Source organism: Cenococcum geophilum (assembly GCF_001692895.1).
Source record: "Cenococcum geophilum 1.58 unplaced genomic scaffold K441scaffold_10, whole genome shotgun sequence".
Lineage (NCBI taxonomy): Eukaryota > Fungi > Ascomycota > Dothideomycetes > Gloniales > Gloniaceae > Cenococcum > Cenococcum geophilum.
The window spans coordinates 1,262,601-1,275,570 of record NW_027137568.1 but is presented as its reverse complement, the minus strand read 5'-3'; the positions used below and the strand labels follow the sequence as shown (position 1 = coordinate 1,275,570).

The 12,970-nt window shown below is 34.2% G+C and overlaps 1 protein-coding gene across 1 annotated transcript; it reads right to left on the bottom strand.

The window, feature by feature from the left end:
- Positions 1 to 10,160: 10,160 nt before the first annotated feature.
- K441DRAFT_548389 (uncharacterized protein) lies at positions 10,161 to 11,852 on the bottom strand (the record flags this gene model as incomplete). The annotated part of the gene is made up of 3 exons (XM_067642957.1): positions 10,161 to 11,634; positions 11,679 to 11,723; positions 11,788 to 11,852. The coding sequence occupies 3 exons, from the start codon at positions 11,850 to 11,852 to the stop codon at positions 10,161 to 10,163; spliced, it is 1,584 nt and encodes a 527-aa protein (XP_067506759.1).
- Positions 11,853 to 12,970: the final 1,118 nt, after the last annotated feature.

The following is a 12,970-nucleotide window of genomic DNA, read 5'->3' as shown; positions in this document are numbered from 1 at the left end:
TATATAGGCTACTCTTGTAAGCAGTATCTATTCTTTACCTTTAGGCGTATTAATTATAACTATAGCTGTTCTAAAGCTGACGATCTCTTCTATATATAAGCCTATATAGACACGGTCTATAGAAGGCTTAGTTTCACTAATAAATCTACTTTAGTCGTTAAAGACGTATAGGGTAGTTCCTAAGCTGAGAAGGATACTGCTGTAAAGTTTATAGTTAGAGGCTATATTATAAGCTACTTAATTAATAGTAAAGACTCTATTAAGCTTCTTAGAGCTCTACTAATTACTATCCTTTAGCTATTTATTGGCTCGTTTGTCCTTTTTAATTTGCTTAATACAAGCCTTAGTTTAAAGCGTAATATTAGTAATCTTTTCCTCTACTTTCTTTTATATCTTAATATCTAGTTTAAACTAAGATAGGTAAGTTAACTCTACTATATACTAGTATTAATTAAAAAAGTGGCGTAGTCCGTATAGGTATAGTAATAGCGGTTATCCTTCCTTGTTACGGACGCTTTAAGTATAATATTACGACTACTTGGAGAAGAGTTGGAGGAAGCTAGTTGGTTAATACAAGCACGGTTTAGGATGGAACCCATGGAACCATATAACGAGAAATAGTAGCTAAGGTTATATAAGGTGCTACGTAAGGAATGCGAAGAACGAAGGGAACTTACGTACCTTACGTATAATACGTATATCGCGTATAAGGAGGATTTTATAGGAGTATAGTTGTGTATTTAAGGACCCTTAGTCCCTACCTAGATAGTTCCTTCCTTATAGTAATTCTTAGAATACAATTAGAGTTAATCTATTAGGCAACCACTCTACTAGTTATTATTATATTATTAACTACTGTCTTTACATTTCCTATATACCTAGCCTATTAATAAAACCCATTGTAGTTCCTACTACAAGGTTCCGTTACATAATTACTACCTGGTTATAGTATTAAATATAAAGAGTTAAATAATACACTACCAAAAGCAGCTACTACAACGCTATTAACGGCGGCAACTACTTTAAGGTTAGGGGGTAATACTAGTATAGCGGATACTAACTCGCAACAACCTATAACGGTAAAATAATTATAAGAAATAGTAGATTAATTAATAGAAAATAATACGGTACTTAAAAACAGACTTAATAGAATTAGAGTAGTAAAGGTTAAATTACTATTAATTAAACGATTCTTAGGAAAGAGATTAAAGCTTAAAGGATTTTTAACATAAATATATTTTAAAGTTATGTAAGAAGGGGCTAAGTTAGCTATAATAATAGACTAGATAGCCTACGCAGGACTATTCCTAACGGGTTAGGCACTTAAATAGTTTAAACCCTACTTAATAGAAATATAGACTAACGGAATAACTACTGCTAATTAAGAGGTATAATTTGTGTTTTCTAGCTAGATAGGATTTACGGAATAATTAATATAAATATTTAGGGACCTAGAAGTAATAACTATAGTAAAAAAAAAGCTTTAGGACCTAATATAGCGAACTTTAGTAATTAAGTATACGATATAGTTTTAAATACTTATAATATAGGTTAAATGGAATAATAAGGCGCTTATAGTATAGTATAAATAAGGACTTAAGGCTAAAGTCTAGGACGTAATTATTCTAATAGAAGATGCGGATACCTTAAGGGAATTAATAGATTAAGCAATTAAGATTAATAATAGGATCTTCTAAAGGGAATAGGCTAAGAAGGGCTAGGATAGAGTTTTATAGTTATATAAGACGTAGAGTACATAATAACTAAAGCTAAATTAGAAATTATAGTATAGCGTAGAGCTAATAGACCTAAGCGGTACTAAAGAAACCTATAAGAGATAAAGTAAAAAACTATAGAAACCTAAAGGTTAAGGATTTAGTAATTATAGGACTAAGGAGTAGAGGCTAAACTAGAGATCTTAATAGCAGAAGATATTTAGGCGGACTCTATAATAAAGTTAATAGTTTAAAGATAGAGCTTATATAAATTATAGGAAATAGGGTTACTTTATAAGGGATTATAAAGATAGTTAGAGTTACTATATAATAAAGGGAACTAGATTAATAGTATATAACATATACATATAGAGGGATAATAGTATACTATAAGAAATAAAAGAGTATTTAATTAAAAGTTTCGCGTTTTGTTATAATAACATATACCAAATTTATAAGGACACTAAGTATAGTGTAAGCTATTAGCTATAAGAGCTAAAGTTAAAAGGACTTAAAGAAACTAAAAAGTTAAATAAAGAATAAGATTAACTCTATAAGCTAGATTAAGATATTATAACAATATATAGATAAAAATTAGTAATAATAATAATAGAGTTAAAGTACTTATTAATTAACAGTAATAAGGATAGTAAAGGAACTAACTAGGGGTATTTAAACCTTAATAACGCAATAGAAGTAGAGACTAAGACCGCTATAAAGCAAGGTTTAGTAACGGGTATTATAATACCGTTGGATATAGCATCTATCGCTTTATAAGACGGAAGAAGTAATATTTAGAGACGATTAAGTAAGCAGATAACTGCTAGTGCTAGCTTACCACTTAATAAAGGTAAAAGGCTAAAGGCTTAAGATTCTTAAGATAAGATAAGAAATAACTAAGATTCTTAAGACGAGATAAGGTAAGCTTAAAGACCTATAATGGACAGAAACCGATAAAGTAGAGTAGTAGCTTAGTTTAAAGATATACGAATAAGCGCGGGATAAGTGCTCCTAATAGTATAAGACTTTTAAAATAAGATAAGTAAGATTTAGGACTCTTAAGATAAGATAAGGATATTAGTAAAACCTAGTTAGACTAAGGCTAAAGCTAAGCTTAAGTTAGAAGCAAGCTTAGGATTAAAGAATCTAAGGGGTTAAGAATTTAGAGCGCGAATTAAAACACCTATAAGTAAGAGGTAAGGAGCTTTTTTATAGATTAGAAAATCTATAGCGTAAATAGCAATTAGACTAGGAGACAGATATATAGACCTAGAAGACTTACTAGGGGAATATAGTGTTTAGCCTAAAGATTAAAAAGTTAATACTAAGATTAAAAAGTATAAAGACTTTAAGGATTTACTTATAAGACGCGACGTAAAAGAAACTATAGAGGAATTTAGGGTAAGAATTACCTTATAGCAAGAACAGAAACTAAATAAGATATCTAGCATATTAGGACGTATAAAGGACAGAGCGCTAGTATAAAGAATTACTAATAGGCCTAGAATAGGCATACTAAGAGCTAAGTAGCTTACTAAACTAGAATAAGAAGAGGATTTAGGGATTCCTATTAGGTTTAAGGAATAATATATTAAAGGCTATTATAACATAGTAATAAAGAGATATTTCCTTATAGACGAGCCGTATATACTTAAGCAGCTATACTAAAAGTAGTATAGGCAATAATATAATGACAAGTGGGAGAATTTCTATATATGGTTAGATAAAAAAGTTATCTAAGACCACTTAATTATAGAAAAGGCTATAACTTATATTAGGGGGGCCTTAATTATAATATTAAAGGATTTAGAGGAGTAATTAGAGGACTAGAGAAGTAAAAGGTAAATCTTAGTACCTATAAATAAAGTTATAACGCTTAGATTAATATAAGAAAGGTTTAAACTCTAAGATAAAGACGAACCGAGAGTTAACTTAAGACATTAAGTATATTATATACTATTATGGATAATATATATGAATAATATATATAATATACATAGAGCATTAAAGGATAAAAATTAGAAGTTTCTAATAAGGATATATTAGATGACGGATAAGGCGAAGTATTAAAACGTTAAGTATATATATAGTTAGCACCTAGTAGAAGTTTAAAAATAAGGGGACTTAATACTTTAACTAGGAAAATTCCTTACGGAAGAATACCTAGATAAATAATAATAGTGGGAATATCTAGAGAATATCTATCTATAGTATATTAAAGATAAAAAACGAATTAAGTATTAGCCTAAGTTAGACTAAGTATAAATAAGATCTAATAGCTAGTAGTTAGGAAAAGTAGAGGCCTACGGGACCAAAGGGAGCTAGTAGTAGAGCCTTAGACCCTTAAAGGAATTTAAGAATAATACCTAAATTTATAAGTTAAATGGCAAGATTAACAGTTTAAGGCATTAATAGATAGTGGAGCAATAAGGAACTATATCTTGCTAGTAGCAGTTAAAAGAATAGGGTTACTATATAGGTAAAAGGAACGTCCTTACCTATTAGTAATAATTTTAGGAGATCTAATAGCCTATGGAAGAGGTATTATTAATCTTAAAATAGGACCTATTTAGCTAACTATTAAAGAAAGATAAGTTAAGATGTCTTTTAATATATTACTATTAGGAAATAATAAGGCAGTATTAGGAATGCCTTAGTTGCAGAAATATAATCTAAAGATTAATTAGGTTATAAGTTAGGTTAATATTAGAGATATATAACGCCGTAAGATATAATAATAAGCTAAGTTAGTATAATATTAAGTAGGAGCAACCTATAAAGAAACGAAAAAAGGGCTAAGCTATATACCAAAAAGATACTATAAGTATAGTAAGAAACTATAGTCACCTAAGAGTAAAAAGCTGTTAAAGTATATAGTATAGGACTATAAAATAGAATTAGAACCAGGAATAAGTTTAAGGTTTTTTTTAATCTATAAGCTTACCAAAGAAGAAGGTAGAGTATTAAAAGAGTTTATTTAAGAGAACTTATAAAAGGGATATATTAGACTATTATAGTTATTAGCGGGTTATTTAGTACTATTCGTACTAAAAAAGAATAGTAAATTAAGGATATGTATTAACTATAGACAATTAAACAGCATTACTAGAAAGGATAGATATTCTTTACCCTTAATTAGCGAAATCTAAAATAGAATAGGTAATGCGTAAATTTTTACGAAAATAGATTTAAGATAGGCGTACTATTAAATTAGGATTAAGGAAGGTAATAAATAAAAGGCAGCCTTTAGGTTAAAGGAAGGACTATATAAATCATTAGTTATATAATTTAGGCTTATAAATACACTAGCAACGTTCTAGAAGCGTATTAACAATATATTAGGAGAATATTTAGATGAATTTGTTATAGTATACCTTAACGATATTATTATCTACTTAATAAATAAAGAAGTGTATAGAGAACACGTTAAATGGGTTTTAAAGAGACTATAGGAAGAATAAATGCTAGTAGCAATTAAGAAATGCGAGTTCTTTACTAGGAAGACCAATTTTGTTAAATTTATTATTAAACTAGGCCAACGTAGTATAGATCTAAAGAAGATTAAGGCTATAGCGAATTAGTATAAACTAGAGAACGTTATATAGTTAAGATTATTCCTAGGGTTTTATAATTACTGCAGAAGGTTTATAGCGCAATAGTTAAAGAATATTAAACTATTTACGCAATTAATAAAGAAAGAAAAACTATAGGTATAGGGAAAGGAACAGCAAAAACTCTTTAAGGAAATTAAAGAGTTATTTACCTAGGAGCTAGTTCTTAAGATCTATTAACTAGAACTAGAGACGGTTGTAGAAATAGATATATTAGACTTTATACTAAAAGTATATTTTATATAAAGGCATCTAGATAGATAGTATTTAGTAGTATATTATAGTCGGAAGATAACACTACTAGAGTTAAACTATAACATCTATAATAAGGAGTTGTTAGGTATAGTTATAATACTAAAGAAATAGAGAGTATTTTTATAAGGTATAGAAAAACTATTTATAGTTAAAACAGATTATAAGAACCTAATAGAATTCCTAATAATAAAGGAACTTAACTAAAGATAGGTTAGATAGGCAGAGATGCTTATAGAATACTATTTTAAGATTTAGTATACTAAGGGTATAGACAACACGCGAGCTAATACGTTAAGTTAAAAGGCTAAACTATAAAATGACAATAAGCTATTAGGGGCTTTACTGCAAAAAGATATAGATAGACTAATTAGGTATAATTATCCAAAAATTACAGCTATATAAAAGAATAAGTTAAAAAAGGTCTATAAGATATTAGAAAGCTTTTAGGTATAAAGAATTCTAAAAGTATAGGTAGAAGATCTATAGTTAGATATATATAAAAATTAAGAAGTAAAGTATATCCTAAGAAGTATAGCAGAGTAATTCGTGGAGGACTTCTAACTTAAGGACATAATAGAGCTATAGGCTTAGTGTTAAGACTTTAGGAGGAGTATATTATTAATAAAATTTAGAGGATAGCTAGAAGAGTTACTAAAGAGTATTTAGATTACTAAAGGAATAAGCTAATAAGGTATAAGCCGTATAAAGGGCTATAACCTATTAAAATACTAAAGAGACTATAGGAGGTTATATTATAGGACTTTATTATTAAGTTACTAAAGTTAAGAGATCCTATTACTAGATAAGATTATAACGTAATCTTAGTAATAGTAGATAAGCTTATAAAGTAGGGATACTTTATAGCCTATACGGAAGAAATCTTAGTAGAAGATATCGCTAGAATTTATATTAAAGAAGTATTTATAAGACATAGAGCATTAAATAAAATTATATCGGATAGAGATCTAAGATTTATAGTAGCATTTTAGGAGGTATTCTTAGCGGAATAAGGAGTTTAAGCAGTAACTTCCACTATATATTATCCGCAGATAGATAGTTAAACGGAAAGATTAAACTAGATACTAGAGTAGTATCTAAGGCATTATATTAATTACGTATAGAATAATTAGGTATTGCTATTACTAGTTATATAGTTTGCATATAATACTACACTATAAGAAGGAATAGGTACGTCACTATTTAAGGCGAATTATAGATATAAGCCAAGAATATTATTATCGCTATAATAAGTAAAGAAAATAAGTAGTATAGCTAAGTAAAGAATAAAGGATTTAATAAATCTTTATATAGACCTTATGGAAATAGCTAAGGTGGTATAGTAAAGAATAAAAAAGTACTACGATGCTAAGAGATCTAAGGGACTAGATCTTAAGGAGGGAGATAAAGTATAGCTACTACACAAAAATTTTAAAAGTTGACAACTAAGTAAGAAGTTGGACTATATTAGACTAGGACCTTTTAAAATTATATAGAGGATTTCACTAGTTATATTTAAGTTAAACCTACTAGCTAAAATAAAGATCTACCCTATATAGTATATTACGATGCTAGAGCTAGTATATAGGAATATTAAGCCACTAGTTTATAAGGCAGACACGTATAAAGGATAAGAAGAAGATAAATAGTAAGTTTTAAGGATTGTTAGTTATAAGGATATTAATAATAAAACATAGTATAAGGTTAAGTAGATAGGCTACACTAAGACTGCCTAGGAGCTACTAGAGAATTTAAAGAATGCTATAGGAAAGGTATAGGAGTATTAGAAGAAAATAGGTTAGGTAATATTAATAAAGAGAAATTACTAAAGAATAAGTTACCTAAGGGGGACCTAGAAAGAGCAACTACCAAGCTATTTAGAGTTATTTACTTCTCTGTTAGAAGAGAACCTATTCTTTTATTACTAAGTTTCTGTAGACCTTATTCTATAAGTTTCTACTCCTTAAAACGGACCTTCTTACGCACTTTCTTAAGACGAAGTAAACGAGTAAATGCCGTAATGTAAGTATCTAGAGCCTTTTATTCCGCATCCTAAGAATGCTTAAATTTAGCAAGGGCCTACGCTAGGTTACTATTAAGCTTTATAGCAGCAGATTAAATACAAAACCCTATAATAAATTACTTAGGGAACTTAAAGACTATTAAGAGTTATAGGACGCGTATACTTAGCGTTAGAAGTAAAGCGAACATCGCAAGATAATTAAACGTTTGCTTTAGTGCACTTTAAATAAAAGGAGGGTTACTAAGATAAGGGACTCGCCAACGTAATATATACTAGCCCCTCTTTTAAGCAACAAGAACACGGAGATAGTATTATTTTACTAAGCGATAATATTATAGTAATAGTACAAGCACGACGTTGCGCGTATAAAGAAGAAGAAGCTTTAAGCATTATAAGTAATAATATTAACTAAATTAATTAGACGGACATTATACCTCTAGTAAACGACTTAAAGATATTAGGTATCTTTAAGGACGAAGATAAAGAGGAGGGAGATGGTATTACGGACGCTTTAAGTATAATATTATAACTACTTAGAGAAGAGTTAGAGGAAGCTAGTTGGTTAATATAAGTACGGTCTAAGATGGAACCCGTAGAACTATATAACGAGAAATAGTAGCCAAGGTTATATAAGGTGCTATATAAGAAACGTAAGGAACGAAGGGAACTTACGTATCTTATATATAACACATATATCGCGTATAAGGAGGATTTTATAGGAGTACAGTTGTGTATTTAAGGACCCTTAGTCCCTACCTAGATAGTTCCTTCCTTATAGTAATTCTTAGAATATAATTAGAGTTAATCTATTAGGCAACCACTCCACCAATTGTTATTACGTTGTTAACTACTATCTTTACATTTCCTACACACCTAGCCCATTAATAGAACCCATCGTAGTTCCTGCTACAAGGTTCCGTTACATTCCTCTTATCTACTAATAATAATTTAGGCTTCGAATTAGGCTTTAAATTCGGTAACTTATTTGACTTGTCCTTAAAGGTAACTATAAAGGATCTTTATAGAGTCTTACCCTTCTAGGCAAGCTCCGTACAACAGTGGTTTCGGTATATTTCGACTAGTTTAAAGAAGTTAGAAAGAGTCTTGTTCTTTTACTTAAGCCTTTAAAATTTATTCTTCTAATATTTTAACTAGCCTAGTGTAATTAACTCGACTACGTATATAAAGTCTTTTATTAAATAATTATTATCTACCTTAGGTAGACCTAGCTCCTTATACTTAGTATATACCCTCTTCTACTCCTATAACTTGACCTTAAAGTTCTAGTTAGTAATTAGTAATAAAAATAGGTAATAAAACATTTAATAAGACATTCGATTAAGAAAGAGGGTAATTAGTTATAAATTAAGAAACAACTAAGACAAAGTATATAAATACGATCTGGGTCGACAGACAGTAGTACAATAGTAGTAAGGAAATCCGATTTAGGTTAACATATGGAAAACGAATAAAAACTAACTTCCTCCTGACCATTAAAGCGCGCGTAATACTCTGGCGTATCCTTAATATTAATTACTACAGAAGCAATAAAGCTAGAATGCGCCTTCCTATTATAGATAAAATTAATGAGCATTGGGGCATATATCTTCAAATTAATACCGCCGCTTTAAAAACCTAGGTTCTTGCTGTTACGGCACTGGCAGAAAATGGCAGAACTCGGTTGGCAGAACTCGGTCGGCAGAACTTTGCAGTCCTCCGTACTGGCAAGTTGCCACAGATGGGCATATTGCGGTCACGTGACGCGAAGATCTTATAAAACATCGAGCGGCGCTGCTCTCCTTCTCCTTTCCTTTCTCTAGCTTTAGATCCTCGTTATAGACAATCCAATCGTACAGGCTTGCGCGTCCTTCTTACCGTGCTCGTGCCTCGATTGACTGAGTCGCTAACACTTGCTAAAGAACTATAACACCAGAAACGCCACGTTAGGAGCTATATTATCCCTAAATAGGGCACTAGGGAACTTCTCCTATGCTTTAAACGCCCTAATCTAGCCTATACCCCCTCTGTAATAAGTAATATTAATTATCTACCTTATAATAACATCTTCCTCGTATTGAAATTATGTATTAAAAGCCTCCATCTTAAGTTTAAAGGCTAAAATCTAAGTAATAGGATCCGCATCCACAAAATAAATCAGAATTACACCGATTTAAGGCTGCTAGATTTAGACGGTCCTATACATGGTTAACTACGTAGACGTTTGACGCACCACGTAAGATTGCAGAGTATACCGCGAGAAGCCCGACGAGCCCGGCACTGAACACCGCGATTAAGTCACCTGTCTAGAAGCCGGCCCGATCAACACTAGCCCAGCCGGTAGCGAAGATGTCAGATGGCATGAAATAGTCGTGTTCCACGGTAGAGTTGGTTGTGTCTTGGGTGGTTGGTATCGGAATCAAGCTTTCGTCTGCACCTCCCACTAAAGCATTAAGCTACTAGACTTCATCTAGGATACGGTGATTTAGAGTACTTACCTAAACCTGATTCTTTCTCTCAGTATCTAGCTCTTCACAATGCCGACTCATCTCGTTGTCGATATTACAATACAAACCACTCCTTCCACATCCTCCCCTCCGGACTCCCACTCAGCACCATCCCCGGCGGCAACGGCGGCACACCCCTCCCCTCACCCCAGATCCCCACCGCAAAATAAACCGGAAACCTCCCACTTCCATCCATATCCCCATTGATAATCGTACTCCAGATCCTCGTCCGCTCCACTGGCCAACCCGTGACAGGATCCAGTTCGCTTTCCTCAATCTCGATGATGCGGTTGGTGACGGCGACGTGTTGCTGCGCATCCCAGAGGCCTTCCCGAGGCGGGTTGCGCTCGAGGAGAGAGATGGCTTCGCGGCGGGTAACGGGGCAGCGGCAACGGGAAGCGGCGAAGTAGAGGTATGGGATGATGCTAATTTCAAAAGTAAAGTTTGCGGCGGGAGAACTAGACGAGGTGCTTCCTATGGAATCAAGGACGATTCTGGCGTGGTTGATCAAGGCTTTAAAGCCATCGAGATGCTGGTCGTACGCGATCTGGTTCGTGTGTGTAGCACAGGCAGTAAAGATGTAGGTGCAGTAGTAGTTTGCTTTGAGAGAGTTTGCCGTAATTGCATCTTCCTTCGAGAGCGTCGTCTTACGTTCAAGCTCTTCGAGGGCGCAGAACCAGGCACGGTGAGATTCCAGAATATCTTTCTGATGTTGCAAGTCTTCCTCGGTGATTAGTCTCGGCTTAGTGAGCTTCTGCCCTATGTTGCGTATGAAAAGCATGGCCATGTTTCGAATGTTGTGAATCGACGATTGTGCTTCTAATACCGAGGTAAATGGACGCTCTTGAATTTCTAATGGATAGTAAGAGGTATGCAAGACCTGCTCTGCAGGTACGCCGTATAACAGTGCCGTTGCCATCATTCGAATAAACATGGGTATCAATGATTCTTCAATCATACTAGGGCCTAAACTCTTAACGGGAGATAGTATCTGACTTCTCTTGAATGCAGATATGATTTTGAGACCACTGTTGAAATGTGCAAAGGCCGTGTCATAGTTTCCGCGTAGAAACTCTATGCAGATGAAGAGTATGCAAGAGGCGAGCCCAATCTCGGGAGAGTAAGACGATTCAGATATTCTTTGAACCAGAGAATTGATGGCTTTATTGTAGTGGAATAGCAAGGTCTTTTGCTCAGAGGCGGCCATAAAACCTGAGCGAGCATCCTTTAAGCTTCCCGTCTCGATCTTGTTGAGGTAACCGAGAGCAATTAAGGCGTGCCGGACACAAGGTTCCGATTGGGCCATTTGGAGAGATGTTTGAGACCAAAATTCTTTATCAAATTTGCTGGAAATGGTCGGGCCGGCGCAATGGTGGTAGAATTCCAGATAATGGACATTGTCGCCCAAAATTTGAAGGGTTGGGACGCCATATCGAGGACCAGATACTCGTTTCACGGCAAGTGCTTCAGACTGATTGTCATTGGTGCTTTGAGCATAGCCGTCGCACTTGCGACCCGTGCTGGTGCATCTGGCTGGATTAGAGGACGAATGATTGTACATGGGCCATGTTACCTTATGCAGCAAGGCTTCTCCTCACCACATTTGACTCGTCGGATTCTTTTGATTAAGGATTAGCCGCATATCAAGCTTAACCGCTTGTGGTTATATCTGATGAACGTACTTGCATGTTGTGCAGCCCGTCTTCACTTTAGGAGCAGATCTCCGTGGTCTCTTGACCAGGACCATAGAGGAGGCGCCCGACGACATGTTGAACGTATCGAAAACTGCTCTAGCGATGAAATTGTAATGATATGTACCATGGCTTCTTGAGGCTGAGGTCGAAATACGCAGCAGGTCGTGAGTGTGGAGAAAAGAAGGATTCGGGGCCATACCTCTTTAGGCTTAGTATCTCTACAGAGATTACGTGCAGGTATCGGAGGTCGGGGTTAGGCTTGGCATAACATCTGGTTACGCACGACCCCCCGGGGTCCGCGACATATCGTCCAAATATCACCCCCCCCCCCTTTGGTGGTGGCCCCTACTTTTTGGACGCGTTTTTGAGGCCTAGGTTAGTATTGGGTTAGTAGAGAGGGCCTTAGCGCGCCTTCGACCTCACTGTCGCCTCGACAATATATTTTCCAACCCTCTCCTGTCCTTATGCCCGCGCTAGCTCCCGCAGGGCTTCTAATTTTATATAGAAAGGCCTACCGTAATTCTAATTGTATAATATAGAGCCCTCTTCTTCTTCTTCTTTAATATTTACGCGTTTTACACGTTTAGTAACTTTATTTACCCACGCCACGCTTACGCGTCTCCCCCTTACCCCTTGCGGATATAGAGTCTTTTAGGAATCTTCTTACCCTATAGTCTACTTTACGGTTAAATAAAGCTCCCCTAGCCTCCTCCTATAGCCTCCAGAACGAATTTAAGACCTAGACGGCTCGGCTATACAATATTTATAAGGCCTAGCGCTTAAAGAATACTATAAGGGTATATAAGCTAAAGTAGAAAGAGTAGGAAGACTAGTATATAAGACTAAAAGGTAATATAAACGGCGCCTAGGTAATAGAAGATAAGCTTTGCCTATTTTTAGAGTAGTAAGTTATTAACCAAGAATTGTGGGCTGCTAGCTATTAAAAACGTAAATTAAAACGGAAAGAGATGTTGTAACGAGACTAGCCTAGTTATAGTAGGAATGTCTCGGTGAAACACTCGATAGATAAATTCTGACGCTTTAACCAAATTCTGCCGAATTCTAATAGCTTAAACGACTTCTGCCAAATTCTGCTAGATTAATTGAATTTTACTAAAGTCTGTTAAAGACCGCGTGCGTATATACGTACGTATTAACTACTAAGCCCCTA